Source organism: Astyanax mexicanus, unplaced genomic scaffold, assembly GCF_023375975.1.
Source record: "Astyanax mexicanus isolate ESR-SI-001 unplaced genomic scaffold, AstMex3_surface scaffold_38, whole genome shotgun sequence".
In the NCBI taxonomy this organism is placed as follows: Eukaryota; Metazoa; Chordata; class Actinopteri; order Characiformes; family Acestrorhamphidae; genus Astyanax; species Astyanax mexicanus.
Window position 1 is genome coordinate 1,754,913 of NW_026040048.1, and position 19,639 is coordinate 1,774,551.

General features: G+C 40.2%; 1 protein-coding gene across 1 annotated transcript; it reads right to left on the bottom strand.

The window, feature by feature from the left end:
- Window positions 1–1,997: 1,997 nt before the first annotated feature.
- Window positions 1,998–18,046, bottom strand: LOC125794070 (myocardin-related transcription factor A-like). The gene is made up of 15 exons (XM_049473513.1): window positions 17,936–18,046; window positions 17,769–17,844; window positions 15,172–15,333; window positions 14,117–14,271; window positions 13,923–14,036; window positions 12,315–12,559; window positions 11,429–11,582; window positions 10,667–11,119; window positions 8,649–9,128; window positions 8,166–8,345; window positions 7,976–8,074; window positions 6,520–6,660; window positions 5,091–5,180; window positions 4,137–4,194; window positions 1,998–4,039 (listed from the first exon to the last, which is right to left on the bottom strand). The coding sequence occupies exons 1-15, from the start codon at window positions 18,029–18,031 to the stop codon at window positions 3,507–3,509; spliced, it is 3,036 nt and encodes a 1,011-aa protein (XP_049329470.1). The 5' UTR covers window positions 18,032–18,046; the 3' UTR covers window positions 1,998–3,506.
- Between the last annotated feature and the right edge of the window lie 1,593 nt (window positions 18,047–19,639).

The following is a 19,639-nucleotide window of genomic DNA, read 5'->3' on the forward strand; positions in this document are numbered from 1 at the left end:
AATAAAATCCGCATCGCCATAAAAGTTGTTAGCAAAGAGAAGCATGAAGTGCTGTAAAATCTGCTGGGTGCATTTTGTCAGCTAAGCAGCTAACTAACCTATCCAGAACAAAAAGATCTAAATTCGCCCAACGGTGGCAACAGCTGACATTTACCTAGTATTCTTGTGCCAACTATGAAAATAATATGTATACCATGTAATTTGTATTATTCAATGTTATCTAAAAATATATATGACTTTTATCCTGATATCTCCGTCACACAATTCCAGTATGCCTTGGGTTGGCTCTGGCCTGAACCAGCTAGAAAAGCGTTTTCATGCTTCGGATGAACTGGATCATGGTTCAGTAGATTCAAGACCAGTACTTTTACACCTGCTATTTTGGGTTGGAACTAACTAAAAGTCTAAACCAAACAAGATTTACTTGAAAGGACCCTAAAAAAAGCATTTTGTGTTTTAAATGTGGAGAATACATTTATTTACTAGTTGTGTTAAGCTCTTTAAATTGGTCTTGTTTAATTGTTTGTTTTACTGCAAACAACTGAATATTTGTATATTTGGCTAATAAAAGAGTAATTGTGATTTATTGAATTATTATGTAACTGTGCATGACCAGACAAACCGATATTTACTGGAACGTGAAAGGGCAAATGGATTTTTCTACAACTTTTAAGCCACATAATTGAGCTTAAAGTAATGTGTTTTTTTTTGCCATGATTCAACATGAAAGCACCGCCTTTACTTAAGACTGACAAATGCAACAGATATTTAATCAATATTTAAGCAATAATACACGAGAGGGAGTGCTATAACGTGTCATATTGGCACTGCTGATGCGGTCATAGGCACGAGGCCGAAGGCAGAGTACTGTAGATCAGCACAGCAGTACCAATATGACACGTTATAGCACTAACCTCGAATGTATTATTGAGATTATACCACAGTTCAATTATCACTGTTTATTAAAAGATTTTGAGTTAAACAGGATGAGAAAATGCGATCGGTTTGGTTAGAAACATTCCGCATGTTAAAATAGTTCCATTGCTGCTCTGCTTGTAGCTGCGCTGTAAGCTCTGCCTTATCGGCCATTTCAGTCAAAATTGTGGAAATCTAAGTGTACTGTAAATAAACAGAAATAAACATTTTTTAGGAGAGCAATATATGTAGATCTGTGTAGAAGTTCAGCGCTTGTTTGACTGAAAAAAAATGTTTTTTTAAATAATTAAATTTAAAAAGCTTAAAATACTCCCCTATATTAACTGTAAAATATATACACTTAAGCTTTTATTTTAATAATAACAACTCATAACCTTATATTGGTGGCTGATAACGTGTGTAATAATGCATATTTTGTTATCGCTGGGCTTATTTATTTGTGTGGACCACGTCTTTGCCTGCACCACCTATTGGACACATGGCGCTTCTGCACTGTGCCTATGGGATCCAGGGGCTCCCAGTGGTGTTTAATGACATCGCATATGGTTTGAATTTCGATTTTTAGCGCTGCATCATTGCTAGGTGTGTCAGCTAATAATGTCACTCATAAAATGGCTCTCAGCCAATCACATTGCAGGGTCAGAACTAACTGTGATAAAGGTAATGAAGAGTGCAATAGAATAATATAGTATTAAAAGTTAGAGTACATCAACAAAGAAAACACTCAGTTTAGTTTAGTTTCGAAAACTGATTCTGATCCACAGCTTGGGACTGATCCTGTTCTCCAGGGGTGGCGGGATCATCAGTATGGAGGGGCAGGAGGTTTAGGAGATGCTCAGTGTTCTGCTGAAGCTCAACAAGCAGAGTGAATTTCAGAGCTTAAAATAGATAAACTGGGTCACGAGGGATTATGGGGGAATAAGTTTGACAAAAATATGTGAGTCATCACTTCAACGGCATCCAGGTTTCCCGCGGTTACAACATTGTTACGGCGCCATGGCAACAGACCACACCTACTCTTTGCGTTACTGAAGCCACATTAATCAAAGGACTATGCAAAATGAAACAGACTGGCTTTTATTTGGAATTGGTTGTGCAATTAAAAACAAGGAGAATAGAAAAGTACAGAAACGCAGACATGTGAGAGACATTCATGCAGCCGGAGGGACGTGAGGCACTTGGGTTCTCAGCATCAGCAGGGCTGGCTTCAAATGCTATTGCTGCGTTCTGCAGCCAACAGCTCACTATCTTCGGGTCATAAAAATAAAAACCTTGCCTGGGAGTGTTAGATAGGGATTTTAGTGCTGAATCAGAGGCCAGGAGAGGGTTCTCTTTCAGGGTTTTGTTTTTGGTCAGGGGTGTTCATTCCTGGTTTTGGAGACATACCACTCGCAAGAGTTCACCCAATACCATAATCTCACACACTTAAACCAGGTAAACAGGCCATTAGGGACCTGAGAACATTATAAACTCATGTGTATCAGGCTATGTTAAGAGTGCCAGCCCATATCTGATTTGGAGCATATTTATATAGCGTCCAGATATATTTTTTTAATAGTCTGGAAACCACATGAAATCAGATTTGGAGATTTGGAGTTCATTTAAATGTGATTACAAGATTTTAGCATGTCTTTTTTGTCACAACACCTCAACCTTGATTCCACAGCAACCAAAGGAGATATGTTTGTAATGACCAATTAAACAAATCCGATCTTATCCCTTGCAAATAACAGTGTGAACAGTCATTTTAACAAACCAGATTAAAACAAAAGAATCCAAATTGACTCCAGTCTGAACACAGCCTTAGATCTGAAACCTCCAGGGTGGTGGATCTCCAGGACCATTAATGAGCCCCCTGCTTAAGGTGGTTAGTAAAGTCTACAGACATTGGCATAAACCTGGATACATCAAAGCTGATGTTCTTAAATACAGTACATTCAGTAGGTAACCTACCTTTATGTGACCATTATATTGCTTAATCTGCTGTTACTAAACCACAGGGCATGATAGAGAGGCTGAGTATAGTGATTATTGCTTCACTTTCTTGAGTTACTACAGCTTGAGTCTGTATATATCTGCTTTCAGGACCTTTTAGTTGCATCCATTGGTGACACAGATGTGCTAATGCAAAGTTGACAGTTTGTCTAGTCCATGTAGAAAAGTATGGCCAATGGAATAGAAGAATCTCTGAAGCATATAAATAAACATTAAGTTATTAAAACATGCCTAATACCAGGTTTGGGCTAGAGGGGTACAGTATAATATTACAGTAGAGACAGTTACTCCAACAAAAGCAGAATACACTCTTTTTTAATACCCGTGATTTTGGAGGAAGCAATGAATGAGCAGGTGTCCCAATACTTTTGTCCATTTTGCCTGCTTTCATTGCTTTCAGTGTGAAGCTTAAGGAGAAGGAGACACCAAACAGTATAGACCTGATCGACTATATTTAGGTTTAGAGCAAATGTTTGGATGAAATCATATTCTTACAGCTTTTTAAAATACTTCTTTAAGGTGTATATATATATGTGTGTGTGTGTGTGTGTGTGTGTGTGAGAGAGATCACTCGGCTATAAACAATCCCAGTGCAGCTGAAGGTCTGGGCTGTCCAGAAAGTCTGTAGAAAACACACAGGATTGTGTGTGTCCTGTTCCGTCCCCAGTTGACCCCCCCATGCCCAGGTCCAGCCACTCCATGCTGCTGAGAGCGGACTCGGCCAGCTCCAGCCCGGTGTGACTGGAGGAAAGTCCCAACTCATACGTGTCCATTGGAGAAGCAGGATGATCCAGAATGCTGGGCGTGCTCAGTAGTTGACTGTGAAGCTCATCAATCACAGTCACGTGACTTCCAGACTCCACCCCCAGCAAGGGCTTTCCAGTGGTGCTCTCGAGGAAATCCTCTAGACGGCCGTTTACGCCTCTGTTGGGGCTCTGCCACCTGTTGGGCGGAGTCAGCTCAGCTGGAGGTCTGGGGGGCGTGTCTGGGGCAGAGGGAGTAAGTGGTGAGGTACAGTGATGGAGAGGGGAGGAGCTTGGGGATGGGCTACTGGCGCAGAGGCGGGACAGAGCTGGGTCCGGGGTGGGTCTAAAATTGGAGGAGATTTCTGTAGAGATAGAGAAGAGAGTCAGCACTGATTGGAGAACAGTGAACATCTACAGAACCAATAGAACCAACAGAACCCAAGTTCCTGTGCAGCTTACCTCCACTCTGAACCAGCAGATCAAACAGATCGTCTATCTTCTGAGTGCGTCCACTCTTCTGCAAAAATCACACACAAAATTAATGATGCAGAGAAGACTTTCTACTGGATTTTGGAGCATTGCTGTGAGAATTTGATTGCCTTCAGAAACAAAAGCATTGCTGAGGTCAGGGTGTCAAATGATCACCAAGGCAACTCATCCCCAATTGCCCATCTCACCCCAAAAATATTGGATGGATCTCCATCATTCCAGATCACAGTTCTACTGCTCAAAAGCTCAATACTACACTGTAAGCCCGGATAAGTTGAATTTACTTAAAAAAAATTGAGGAAACCCGTTGCCTAAAAAAGTTACGAAAACTTAAGTTAGCATAATTATCAAGTTATTACAACTAAAGGGGAATTTTTTGTTTATTTCTAAGGTAGCCCAGAAGGAATCACTACACACTAATGGTGAGTGTTAGTCAGAAACAGTTGGACACACCCAGTATGCAAATATATTCTGACAGAAGCCAATAAAAAATAAAAAAGCTGCCAATGGAAACAAGTTAGTTCAACTCAAAGATCTTAGTTTAAATGTATATCTGCTCACAAATGTTCAACTAACTCAAAATAGTATAGTATTAGTAATAGTATTAGTATATAGTAGTATTAGTAGTAATAGTATTGTTTAGAAATATCCAATTTTATGTAAAACAGACTTAAATCATTTGAGTTCAAACAACATTTACGTTTACAGTGTGGGGGGACTTTTGCCCATATAGCTCACGTCTGGCATTAGGCATAGTGCTAATAGGTTCGTTTGTATTTTTCTGCCCAAGAGGGTCTTATTCTACTGGCAGTACTTTTTTAAAGGCACTAGACAATTAATTACAGTTCACAACCATAAACAGCAATAATAATCACAATTAATTTGATGTGAGAGAAAGAGAGAGAGAAAGACAGAGGTATTTACCTTTCTTCGTGATGTTGGGGTTGATGGGATTGGTTTAGGTGAGGGAGGAGTGAATAGCACATGCTGACCCACACCCAAACACATCTCCTCCTGAGAGAAAGAGAGAGAGAGAGAGAGAGAGAGAGAGAGAGAGAGAGAGAGAAAGAGTGAGAGAGTGAGTTTAGACTTTTCTTTTTTATTTGATATTGGTGTGTTGTTTTGGTTCACACCTTAGTGTGATTACTTTAGTCGAATTTAACTGGACTAAATAGTGCAGTAATGAAAACACTCATAGGTCAATCTGGTTAGCGTAAAGTGTGTTCCAATTGTTTGAAGGACTAGCTGGTCTATCAGCATTCAGCGTTCTACTTGACCAAGCTGGTAGTTACGCTACCGAATGTTTTGTACTAAAAGGTGCAACAGATAAGAAGGCGCACTATCAAGGAACGTCTATTTTCTGGTCTATTTTCATACACAATGCGCACCGGGTTATAAGTCGCATTATTCGCCACTAGAAAGGAACAGGGGTGTCGCCATGTTTTCCTTCTAATTCTGCAGGTCTCGCTGCTGAGTGGGGGTGGTGGTGGGAGGGTAACTGAAAGCTAAGTAAAGTAAACAAAATTGTAATTCTTAAAAAAAAAAACTTATTTTAAAGTCATTATTTTAAAGAGCATTAGTATTAGCTGCTACCACTAGCGGTAGCCATGGTTAATGGATTATGCCACCCAACAGCGCTACATTGAGGAGCCCTGAGTATTCTGGAAAGCCTGGACGAGCTAGCACTTAGCGGTTTATGCTAATACTGCTTCAGCCTTGGTGCTCAGTTTTATTAACTTCAATAAAACTCCTGTATAAAGCTTTAATTCCGAAGTATGGCTTTACTGCTCCTTACAACCTGACTGGTTAATATTTAAGGAGCACCAGACTATAAGGCACACTGATGATTTTTGGGAAAATTAAAGGATTTTAAGTGCGTCTTATAGTGTGGAAAATATGGTAATTATATTGAGTGACTACTTTAGTAGAGCTGTTCAAGCAGTTTGGTTGGGTTGGTCATACTGGTTGACTAACTTGGTTCTGTACGTAATCATTTTCAATGGCTAGTCATGATGATCAACGAGCATTGTCATATTGGTCATGGTGGTAAACACACTTGGTCATGGTGGTCAAGCCATTTGGTAATGAACTAAATGAATGAAGTGTGACTGGCCAGGCTGTTTTTTTTTCAGCATGACATTCACATACAAAATAACCCACAAAGCCCACCAATTAAAAAATCACAATTATAAACATAATTAGTATGTATTTTTACATATTATGGGATAAAATATTGGCTAACACTATTGTCCCACCCACCAATGCCACAGATATTACAATAACACATCAGGTTTAACATTCTGCATAAGAACACTCACACATCAACACATCACCATTAATTCTTCATTCTTACCCTCTGATTCACAGAACAGTGAACTGGGCTGTTAGCAGACGGTACTGCGCTGCAAAACGGCTGCACATTGGAAGGCGTGCAGAATGACACCGAGCGTGCTTTGATGTGATTGGCCGAGCCATGTTTCTCAGGTTTCAGCGCCTGTGGAAGTAAAAGCATCCATCACAATTAGCTCCGCTAATAACCATACCATGCTAATAGCGCTATGCTAATAAGCCAACAGTCTGAGAGTGCTCACCCCATTAGCTACTGCCATGCTAATAAGCCAACTCAGTGATCCCCCCCATTTAGCACTGCCCACAACGATGAGGCGTATTATCATTTTAATTAGCGCAATCATAAGCCCCATTACAACCTTGATTGCCTATCAATGATGTTTAATTTACATCATTAATTTGTGTGGCTCTGACTCAGGACAACTTTCCTCCTCATTAACCAAGATTCTCCCCAGATTCCTTTAGCTGGCGTCTGCAAATCAGCTAGCTGACCGCCAAACTGGCAATACTTTTTCTTATCAGTTGCACAAAATTAGCTCAATTAGCACTAATGATGAAATGCTAATCTTAATAAATATCAGTCTTGCTGAATATGCAAAGGGTAGACCACCTAAATCAGTGCTTTTTTAGCATTTCTTCAGTCTGGATAACAAAACTGGCTGTAATTTAACAACTGATGTTAGTAGCTAATGCTACTGAGAATGCATCAAAGTTACAGAAACGTAATTTGGAGAGATATTTGCCCAAGTAAGGATACTCTGTGACCACTCAGTGCTGACCTCTAGGAGTGTTCCAAATGAATTCCATTCCAAGAACTAAGAAATTTCGGTACCACTTTAAAATAAGACTACATTTACAAAGGGTTTATAAATGGTTTAAAATTAGTTTATTAATGGTTACTAATTAGGTTGTAAATGCCTAAATAATTTATAATCAGTTTTAACACATATGTAGATGGGCAACAATGACCTGTTGTTTGCCAAATAGTGAACCCACAGCCATCTATACTGTTGCACTTTCTACGTGTGTGTTATAACTGAATATTAATGATTTTTAAGGCATTTACAACCTAATTAGTAACCAATAATAAACTAATTGTAAACCATTTATAAACCCTTTATAAAGGTAGTCTTATTTTAAAGTGGTACCGAAATTTCTAAATTGGAGCTCAAATAAAAAACAGCATTACTTGCTGACTGTGGCTAAAAACAAGTGCTTGCTGAAATTAGTTATTAGCATGGTAGCAGCTAAAAGATTGAGAAATTCTGACTGTTGACATGTTCGTAAAGAATAAAAAAGCAGTAATGAGCTGAAGAGTTTTATGACTACAGTTGATTTGGATAGCTAAATTGCTAATGCTAGCATTATTCACATCCACTCACAACAGTTGTGCTATCTTTTTGATACCAGTAATAAGTGAATATTGTCTTTCAAACTAGAAAACCTTCTTCTGGTCTTACCTTCTTGAGGGGCTGTTTACAGATGGTCTGCTGCTTTGGTTGAACTTCAATACTTGGTGCTGATTGGCTGGGTAACTTGCTGGGTGTCGACTTCAGTCTCTGGAAATCACACAGATAGGGGGACTGAGCAGACTGAGCGAAACAACAAACACTGTGTATTTAAACTCAAACGTCGACCTCTGGCTGGTACCTGTTGATGGACTCGATTGGCCACTTTGTTCTGAGTGCCCATGTCGGCTCGGCCATTTGTGCTGTGATTGGTCTGGGTTAGCAGGAAACGATTACTGTTGCCATTTCTCACCAGTGATGGGGTGGAGTTAGATTTCGGGCAGTCCACTAGAAGTTGGGAGGAAGGAGGGGTACCTGAGTGCTGGTTGGCGAAAAACACAAGAAACATGTGAAAAACTGTTAGATTAAAATGGTCAAAATGTAACTTTTAGTGAAGTGCAGAATAGAATAAAATACAAAAGAAAAAAACTAACTATAATATACAGCAAAAAAGAATTCAACAAATATTACAGAACAGAACCAAGACAAAAAAAATGATATATTTGAGTATAATATAGAACAGAATATAATAAAATACCATTGGATAGAATATGGCAGAGTACAAAAGACTACAGCAGGATAGTATAGAGTTGAATATGTGTAAAAACATGTAAAGTGAGCTGACCTGAGTGTTAGTTTGTCGTGGTTGGGGCTGTTGTTTGGTCTGTTTTTTCTTGCGTCTGTTCTGTGCTGGTTTCTGCAGGTTGAGCTGGTTCTGCTGAAGGATAAACTCCTCTAAGCAGTTTTGCTGCTGTGGCTCCACCTGCTCCACCTGCACGATCTCCTCCACTTCCTCCATGCTGATGTCCAGAGGCTCCTCCTTCACTGTGATTGGTGGGAGGGATATGCAGGCCACGGTCTGCTGGTCGTGTAGCTGCGAGCGCAGTCGCTCCACCTGTCGCTGTTTCTGCTGCAGCATGCGGGTCAGCTCGGCGATGCGCTGGTCCTTCTCCTGCAGCATCTGGTCCTTATCCCCAGGGGGCGCCGTGGGCCGGGGAAGGAGGGAGGGGCCGCGGGCCACTGGAGGAGGGGAATCTATAATGTGGACGGTGGGCGGGGTGGGGGGTGAGTGCTGGAGGGAGAGCTGCGTTAGAGGAGAACTCACCTGAAAAGAGAGAGAGAGGAGGGTCAGACTGAGTGTGATGATGTCATAATATGCAGACTGACAGCATTATAAACATTTTTCATTTCAATCTATTATATTTTCCTTAATTCTGTTATTTTCTTTTCTGCTCTATTTCATTTTGGTATATTCTACACTTCTGTATTCTCTCATGGTATATTTAATTCTAATCTACTCTATTATTGTAAATTCTATTTTGCTATTCTTGGGTTTCACATGACATTGTAACATATTGCCGCTGCTTCTTTGAGGACCAAGTCAGGGACTGGCTAGTTAGCTAGTTAGCATTAATACAACTTGTGCAAAGTTCTGAATGAAATGCTTAGCTTGGTTGGATAGGATCCCTTTTAGGCAAATAGCTTAGTAGTACTTGAGCACACAGCTAACAAATTAGCGCCCATTTCACCAGTTGAAAGCTTAATTCTTATCAAATTCCAGCTTTCAGCAAGCTTTTAATCCCAAATGTCTTGTTTTTCAGGGCTTTTTTTAGTGCAGTGTGAATCTAAGTAGTTTTTGACTAGTGAAAATACTAATAATTGTAGCCATCATTTACCACTGACTATTAGCAAAGCCAGAAATCAGGTCCTAAATATGGCAGCCACAACCAAAAACATCACATTTCCAATAATATTCTATCCTTCTATCCCATTATGGTATTCTCTATTTTACAATGTTCAATTATGGTATACTGTATTTTACAGACTATAAGGCGCACCGTATTACAAGCACACTTTTAATGAATGTCTATTTTCATTCAAAAGGTGCACCGGATTATGAGGCAATAGTAAGGAACATTGATGTTGCCATGTTTCCCTGCTAATTCAGCAGGTCACTGGGGGTGCCTAAGTAAACAAAACTGTAATTCTTAAAAAAAATATAGGTATATTTTAAAGTCAAACAAGCGCTTTTCAGATTTGAGTATTTTAGCAAGGTTATAGCAGCAGCACTGGGCGTGGTTAGCATTGCTTAGCACTAGTTAACGCCGCCCGACAGCACTACACTGAGGAACCCAGAATGTTCTGGTAACCCAGGGTGCTATTGTGACACGCAGCTTGTTTTAACACATAAATACAAAAGCTACAGTCCAATATACTCACCTCTGAACGGTGAAGAGTTAGTACTGCAGTAAGCAGCTAATGCTAATACTGCTCCAGCCTCTGTGCTGGAGAAACTTTACTGAAACTTCTGTATAACTCTGTACTTCAGCAGAGTGGCTTTACTGCTCTTTACAATCTGACTGGTTAAATTCATACACATGGTGCACCGGATTATAAGGTACATTGTTGATTTTTGGGAAAATTAAAGGATTTTAAATGCGCCTTACAGTGCAAAAAATACTGTATTTTATTCTACACAGTTCTACCCTGTTGGATATATTTCTATTCTACTTTATATTTTGTTTATTTTAATTTGTTTTATTATGACCTATTTCTATGTACTCTATTTGACTGTACTTTGTTCTACTGTAGAGTTTTTCTGGGTGCACCTCTGTGAGAGTAGCAGTATAAAACTGAAAGTACCGTTTCTCCAACTGTATCGCCATTACAGGCGTGACCATCCGGACTCCTTCCAGCCAGTGAATGTTCAGAGTGGGAGGGAGAAAGAGGTGAGCAGGGGCTACAACTCCCAAACTGCACTATCTGAGAATGATCAGCAGAGGGAGGAGGAGGCCTACACATGCCCACTGTGGCAACAAATGGAAGAGCTGCCACCACCACCCTGCTGTTTCCTGGTTGGTGGAGGATAGTGGTGGAGGTTTGGGATTGGACGGTCTGTGGCAGGTGTGGTGGGGGTTGAGAGGTTTGGGGTGTATTGGTGGTAGAAGCTGCAGGCTCACTAGTGCCCTCAGTAGTGCTGGAGGGAGTAGTGCACTCGTTCTGCTCGTGAAAAGTTCTTAGACGCTCTATTAGATCATTTTTGGTCCCAGAGACGGGAAGGGCACGGATTTTCAGTTGATGCTTCAGCTCTGCCACCTGTAGGACACAAAAGAGGATTATGGGCCCTTTAATTGACTGGCAGGTCATTAATGATCAAATTTGTTGAAAATTATGTTAAGGTTTAATTTAGAAAGAATAAAATAGAATATAATTTAATTAAATTAAATAGATTAGAGCAAAACAAATTGATAATAAGAGTAAAGTAAAATAGTATACAACAGAACAGAACCAAAAACCAAATAGATTACAAATTAAAAACAAATCCAAATAGAATTGAAAAACCATTATAAAAATCTGTTTATACTTAAAAGACAACAATTATAGCTTATAAGAGATGCCTCTCACCTTCAGCTCCTCTAGGTTGGGGGGCAGAGGAGGTATATTAAATTTTATGATGTCATAACGACTGCTCAGATTGGTGGATGGAGGCTGAGTGGGCGGAGCTTTCTTTGTTGATGAGCAGCCACTGGTTGAAGATGCTTGCTGATCTCCTGGAGGCCTGGATGAATTTAACACCTTTTAAAATGTTGATACAACACAAAAGGCCCTATCTTACACCCATTTACAAGGCATTTTGTGACGCTCCTTACTATCTCACATCCTGTCGACAGTGTATTTTCATGCTTTGCACCTGCATCGTTTAAGTAGCAACAGTGCTTGTGAATATATCTACACTGATGGTGTCAAAATGAGGTGTGTTCAGGTAAAATTTTTTGTCGTATTGCTCTCCTGGAACGGAAAACACAGGTGCACCACTGACTGAACACAACCTAGACAGACATCACCAGTCACGTGTTCATTGCTATCTTGGCAACACAGGCGCATTGCACTTGCTATACTTGTTACATACAGTACATATGGACATGCAGCAGTGCACAGACCCTACATCAACAATAAATATAATACAATACAAAATAAAATAACATTGCTGTTCCAGAAATTGATCTGCTTATGCACATTCACAGCGTGATTGAGCAGGTCAGTATCCATCCAGGTAGCTGCGCCATTAAAATAGCAATCTGCCAAAGCCAGAGCAAACCTGACTCTTCAAGGTAATGGCAAGTTAATAAGAAAGCTGCACAAGGTGTACTTTTCCCGTCATTACAATAGCAACGACACACTGACATTCCCTAAGTCAAGCAGCATGGTGCGCCTCTGATGGCTTACCTGTAGATTGTTAAAACAGGTGTAGATTTAGGGAGAAGTATAGTAGTATTACAGTGCAGTATACCTGGGCGGGGCCGGCAGGATGGTGGGGTAGTTTAAATGATGTTGCTGGCTGATGATCTGCAGCTGTAGGTAAAGCTGCTGTTGGTTGAGAAGTTTGGAGTAGGCGGAGTCTAAAGCAGGCAGAGGGGGCAGAGTCTCTCTCTCCACCTTCTGATCCGGAGGGATGTACTGATGATACTTCAGCTTCTTCACCTTCGGCTTACTGTCCTTCTGTTTCCTACTGCGCTCAGCAGCAGCTTTACTGCCCTGAGAGAGAAATCACAAATCAGAAACATTTACACTGAAAAACTCAATCAGCTAATCCTCACAAAAAACTACCACTGACTTATAACAGACTCTACACGGTTACATCACTGACCTGTAAAAGACTCCACAATATTACTTTATACAGACTCCACATCGTTACATCACCGACTTATAACAGACTCCATATTACATGACTGACCTGTAAAAGACTTCACACTGTTACATCACTGACCTGTAAGAGACTATACTATTACATTACTGACCTATAACAGACCCAGTATTGCTACACCACTGAACTGTAACAGAATCCATACTGTTACACCACAGACTTATAACAGACTCCACACTGTTACATCACTGACCTGTAACAGACCCCTTATTGCTACACCACGGAACAGTAACAGATTCCAAACTGTTACATCACTGACCTGTAACAGACCCCTTATTGCTACACCACTGAACTGTAACAGATTCCACACTGTTACATTACTGACCTGTAAGAGACTATACTATTACATTACTGACCTATAACAGACCCAGTATTGCTACACCACTAAACTGTAACAGAATCCATACTGTTACACCACTGACCTATAACAGACTCCACACTGTTACATCACTGACCTGTAACAGACCCCTTATTGCTACACCACTGACCTGTGACAGATTCAACACTATTACATCACTGACCTCTACCAGACCCTTTACTGCTACACCACTGAACTGTAACAGATTCCACACTGTAACATCACTGACCTGTAAGAGACTCTATATTGTTACATCACTGACCTATAACAGACCCCTTACTGCTACACCATTAAACTGTAACAGACTCCATACTGTTACATCACAGACTTATAACAGACTCCACAATATTACATCACTGACCTGTAATAGACTCCATACTTTTACAGTACTGAACTATAACTCATTTCCCTATTCACTCATAACACAATCCATAGTACACTTCATTACACCACTGACCAACACACATCACACAGTTACACCACTGATATGAAAAAGACCCTTTCTTTTTCAGTACTGAACTATAACTCACTCCACACAGGGGGGAAGAGAAGGAAAAAAGACAGAGTGAGAGAGAGAATGATAAACAAAGAGTGGGAAAGAGAAAAAGTCAGACGTGTTATAGACGTGTTAATTTTATCCCGCACTCTAAACGTGTGAATTATGTCACCTCTAAAATAAATCTAAACTTTTTCTCACAGCTTTGATTTTTTTTTCCTGTAGAACCTAAAAGCTGCATCATCTCCGTCTCCTCTATGTCTGCTAATAATGAAGCTGAAGGAGCTGATTGATTATAGCCTGTCATCCAATGTGAACAGAAGAAATCCAGTCCAGTCACCTTTGATGGCCCAGTCATGGGTTGCTGTGCTGCTGGTTTCCCATTGGTCATTTTCTGCTGAGAGTCGGTACCAGTGGTCATTGGTAATGGAGGAGGCGGGGGAGGAGGTGGAGCCTGGAAGAAAACATGAGATCAGAATTTAGAGATCAGTAATTTATGTGTGCAGCAGTGGTTGCTGGGGTGTGTTTGTGTACCTGTGCAGGGGAGGAGTCACTGACAGATGGGTCAGGTGAGGCAGATAGAGGGGCGGAGCTGAGAGAGGAGTCCTGATTGAGAGGATCCTGACTAACAGGCTGATCAGGAGATAGAGCATCACTACTGTCCTCACCACACAAAGAGTTCTCTGCATCTGAGAGAGAGAGAGAGAGAGAGAAAGAAAGAAAAAGAGAAAATGAAATAACAAGCACATTTGAGAAAACTTGAGTTGAGAGTTTTATTTAAATCTTAAGTCTTTAGGGTCAAATCACAGTTGAGTCTCTAGTCCTTAAGGTGTGAGTCAGAGTTAACACTAAAGTCTTTAGGGTGCGAGCCTCAGTTGACCCTCAAGTTGTTGCAGCATTAGTCTAAGTTGTGTTTTGAGTCTCTACAGTAACTGTTAAGTCTTATTTTTTAGGGTGGAATTATATGTTGAGTCTTGAGTATATAAGTTGAGTCACCAGTCCTTAGGGTGTAATTTAGAGTTGACCCCCAAGTCTTTAGGGGTTAGAGTTGACTTAAATCTTTAAGGTAGAGATCAGATTTGAATCCCAGGTCTCTGAGATGTGAGTCATGAGTTGAGATTTGAGGCTCTGTGTTGAAAGTCACAGTTGAGTCTTGGGTCTTTAGAGTGGAATTGGGAGTTGTGTCTTGAGTCTATAGGATACAAGTCTGTCTTAGGTCTTTAGGGTGAAGGTCCCTTTTAAGTCTTGAGTCTTCAGGGTGGAAGTCCCAAGTCTCCGATGTATAAAACTGAATTAAGATTTAAGTCTCAGGGAGTCTTCAGGGTGGAATTAAGAGTTGTGTCTTGAGTCTTTGGGATATGAGTCCAGTGCCAATTCTCTGAGGTGTGAGTCATTGGGGTGCAAGTGCAACTTAGTTCTAAAGTTTTTATGGGGCTTAGACAGAGCTCAGTCTCTTGTCTTTAGTGTACAAGTCACAGTCAAGTCTTGAATCTTCAGAGTGGAAGTCAGAGTTCATTTCCAAGTCTTTGAGATGTGAGTTTGAGTTAAGTTTTGAGTCTAATGTGTGTGTATGTGTTGTATTACTGTACCTATGAGGACCTGTCTGATGCTGCTGGGTACTGGAATGATGTTTTTCTGGATGAGCTCCATGGGTCCAGGTCTCTGAGACAGTTTATCGTTCAGATCATCAGCCAGACGAGCTCTCTTCAGCATAATCTGCTTCACCTGCAGAGATGCCTCTGCACACGTCTCTAGAAACACATTTTATACTTCATTTTATACTTTTTTTCATACATCAACAGAAAACTTTTCATTTAATATCTGAGACCCCCAAACACCAGGACAATCTGCTGGCATTTAAATCCTAGATTTTTAATACAACCAACTTGTGTTTGGTGCTTTATTATTTCCTCTTTCAAATACAAATGCACATGTTATTTTATATAGCACAGCCTTCTTCACAGATACTACATAAAGATCTATACATCAGATCTAAGTGTGGAGTGCTTAAAGAAATGTTCATTCCTTGAATTTGGAAGCTGAGGTATCAGGTCCACAAGTCTGTCATGTCAGGCAATTTACAAGCCTTTTAGAGAACTACACCTGTTTATTATAAACTGCCTGGCCACAAAAAAAGTCGCCACCTGGATTTAAGTAAGTAAATGATGTGGGGTTGATGCTGCAGTTGGTCAGGTCTAGGTTCAGCAAAAGTATGTGCTGAAAGAATGAGGTCAGCTGACTACCTGAAAATACTCAATATACACCAGGTTATTCCATAAATTGATTTTTTCTTCCCTGATGACATGGACATACTCCAAGATGATAATGTCAGGATTCATGGAGCTGGAATTGTGAAAAAGTGATTCAGGGAGCATGAGATCATCATTTTCACTCATGGATTGAGAGAGTTCACCACAGAGTCCAGACCTTAACCTCATTGAGAATCTTTAGGATGTGCTGGAGGAGGCTTTGTGCAGTGGTCAGACTCTACCATCATCAATGCTACAAGATCTTGGTGAAAAATTAATGCAACACTGAATTGAAATAAATCTTGTGACATTGTAAAGATTATCGAAACAATGCCACAGTGAATGCGTGACACAATTAAAGCTAAAGGTGGTCCAACCTTTTGGCCAGGCAGTGTATATCCAGCTCCTAAGTGGAGTTATGCAGCAAGTAGAAAGGTGAGTGAGTGAGTGAGTGAGTGAGTGAGTGAGTGAGTGAGTGAGTGAGTGAGTGAATGGATGGATACCAAAGTAAAATGTTATATTTAGTTGGGAGAACCTGAAGACATGCTTTTAAATATAATATAAGAACATCTTCACCAATTGCAGCATTCATGAAAATAGTATGAGTTACTCTCTCTTTCTCTCTCTCTCTCTCTCTCTCTCTCTCTCTCTCGCACACTCTCTCTCACACACGTACACACACACACACATTTAAGATAGGATTGAATTAGTATTTTGAATGCCTCAGTGAGTTTCACATTATTAATATGAATATTAACATGAGGGATGTTGACCTGTGGAACGAGGTTAATTAACTTTACATTAACATTGAAACAAAATGCTTTAAAAGACGTCAAGGTGTCCCTGAACTTTCAACACTGAACACACACACACACACGTACTCACATGATGTCATGGTCAGCAGGAGAGTGTGGTTTAAAGCACACACTAGGCACATTCTATCTTATCTACAGCGCTGTGGAGCTGCAGCATTAGCAGCCTGGGGTTTATTGCACATTATCATGGATTTAGCAGCCGTGGCCTTAGCGTGTGTTCTCCTATACCTGTAGACAGAAGCTGCTGAGCTACAGGATCTACGCTCATGGCTTTATACAATACCTCTGAGCTTACTGAAAGAGAGAGATGGAAAGAGAGAGAGAGATAGTATATGTCTTCAGTCTTTTGAAGTGGACTTAACATCTTGACACACCACACATGAGAGCCATCAGCAGCTTCCTGAGCTCGTTTTTGCAGCTCAGCTGATCCAGTGGTCAGGTGTGTGGACAGGTGTGTGGAGTAAGGCTTATAACACCTGCCTTACACACTCTGCTGGACCAGTACATTTATAAAGTGACTTCAAACTGGGTGGTACACATTGGACAGCAGTGGCCTGAGGACTAGTGAAGTGGCCTTGTAATGGGAAGGTCGTCATTTTAAGACCCTGAACCAATGGGATACAACAGAAGTGTCCTTGAACAAGTCACCTGACACTTGTTTCTTGATGAGGTTCTATAAAGGCTTGGTTTCTATGAACTTCACAATTGGATAAAGATGTATTAGCTGCATTATATGTTTCTTAAAGGACCAGTATTTAGTAGTCTTTCTGTACTAATCTAATAAAATAATGTGAATACCCAATTAGAGAAGCTTAAGCTTCAGCCAGTATGTCCTTTTTTTAATTGACTGAGCAAAATGCAGTAAATATTTCACAGTGTTTGATAAATGAAGACAGCTTAGAACCCAGAAGGACTAAAAGACGGAAGCTGAGCTGCTAATTTTCCAAGGTTTTCTAATCACAGCTAGGTAAATTATCCCAGGTTTTATCTTGTCTGTGTGGACATTTAAATCATTTTCACATTTAAGTCTCACATTAGTACTCAGCATGCAGCATGCAGTTGTGATAGGAAAAGTGATCCAGAATAGTGCTGGCTAACTTGACGTTGCAAAAAGTGACTCACCCTCCAAAATGTGCATCCTGACCAATTCTGAACGTGCAGGGCGGTTACGAATCTTACGCTTCAGATAATCCTCAGTCTGAGAAAGAAAGAGAGATGTAAAGGGTTAAATGACATTCATAGGAGACATGTCTGACTTTAGAGGTGCATTAAGGGAGATTGTTTTTTACCTTGGCTCTCTCTAAACTGCGTCTCTGTTCATGGAAGGCAGCTGGACTCTTTAGCGCTGAGAGAAAGAGAAAGAAAGAAAGAGATTGTATAGACATTGCTTTTACTATATAGGTATTGCTTTTTTGTTAAAATCAAGGGCATTTAAAAACATTTTATAATGCTTTTGTTGAAGTAACTGTCTCTACTGTCCAAGTAAGCAATGTGTTACAGCCAAGTATTTTAGCAATGTGTGTAAATTAAAGTAGCTGCAACAACATCATATACATCAATTGGGTGGGAGGGTCTGCATTCACACAGCATTACCCAACACCAGCGCTCACACACAGGACGAAACAGGAAGTGAAAGCAGGAAGAAAAGTGAAAGTGGAGGAACACAGACACACACACACACACACACACACAAAATAATCATTCACTATGCTTCTAATATAGTCCAGCTCTGTGCAAATGTATTAGTACACCTGAATGATTTATGTGAACTCTAAGCTCCCTGGATTTAAGTATGAGTTACTAAGACTAACACACTAGAAACCACATAAAACACTACTGCACCATTAGCAACCACCTAATAAAGCCTAAACAACAGCCTAGGAAACTGTAGAAACCACCTAACACTACCCCAACAAGACCAACCTGATAACAACATGACAACCAGCAACAGTAACCTGCAAAATACCCTCACAATCACATACAATACCTTAACAACCACCTGCAATATCCTACAAAACACCTACAAATAACATACAATATCCTAACAACCACCTAACAATCACATAGAATACCCTAACATCCACCTAAAATAGCCTATAAAACACCTACAAATAAAGTACAATACCCTAACACCCACCTACAATATCCTAACAACTACTTAATAATCACATACAATACCCTACCAACCACCTACAACACCCTAACAACTACCTAACAATCACATACAATACCCTAACAACTACCTACAATACCATACAAAACAACTAAAATTAACATACAATACCCTAACACCCACCTACAATACCGTAACACCCACCTACTATACCGTAACACCCACCTACAATACCCTACAAAAAACCTACAAATAACGTACAATAGCCTAACAACCACCTACAATACCCTACAAAACATCTACAAATAATGTACAATACCCTACCAACCACCTACAACACCCTAACAACTACCTAATAATCACATGCAATACCATACAAAACCCCTACAAATAACATACACTACCCTAACACCCACCTACAATACCGTAACAACCACATAAAATACCGTAACAACCACCTGCAATACCCTACAAAACACCTACAAACAACATACAATACCCTAACACCCACCTCCTATACCGTAACACCCACCTACTATACCGTAACACCCACCTACAATACCCTACAAAACACCTACAAATAATGTACAATACCCTACCAACCACCTACAACACCCTAACAACTACCTAATAATCACATGCAATACCATACAAAACCCCTACAAATAACATACACTACCCTAACACCCACCTACAATACCGTAACAACCACATAAAATACCGTAACAACCTCCTGCAATACCCTACAAAACACCTACAAACAAAATACAATACCCTAACACCCACCTACTATACCGTAACACCCACCTACAATACCCTACAAAACACCTACAAATAATGTTTAATACCCTAACAAACACCCACAACAACCTAACAAATA

Excerpts from the sequence above, each read along its gene's own strand:
- LOC125794070 (XM_049473513.1), bottom strand. The coding sequence starts at position 18,031 with ATGTCTATACAATCTCTTTCTTTCTTTCTCTTTCTCTCAGCGCTAAAG. Across the intron at positions 8,346-8,648 it reads CACGACAAACTAACACTCAG|CACTCAGGTACCCCTCCTTC; the intron begins GTCAGCTCACTT and ends TTCGCCAACCAG. Across the intron at positions 6,661-7,975 it reads GTAAACAGCCCCTCAAGAAG|GCGCTGAAACCTGAGAAACA; the intron begins GTAAGACCAGAA and ends TTACTTCCACAG.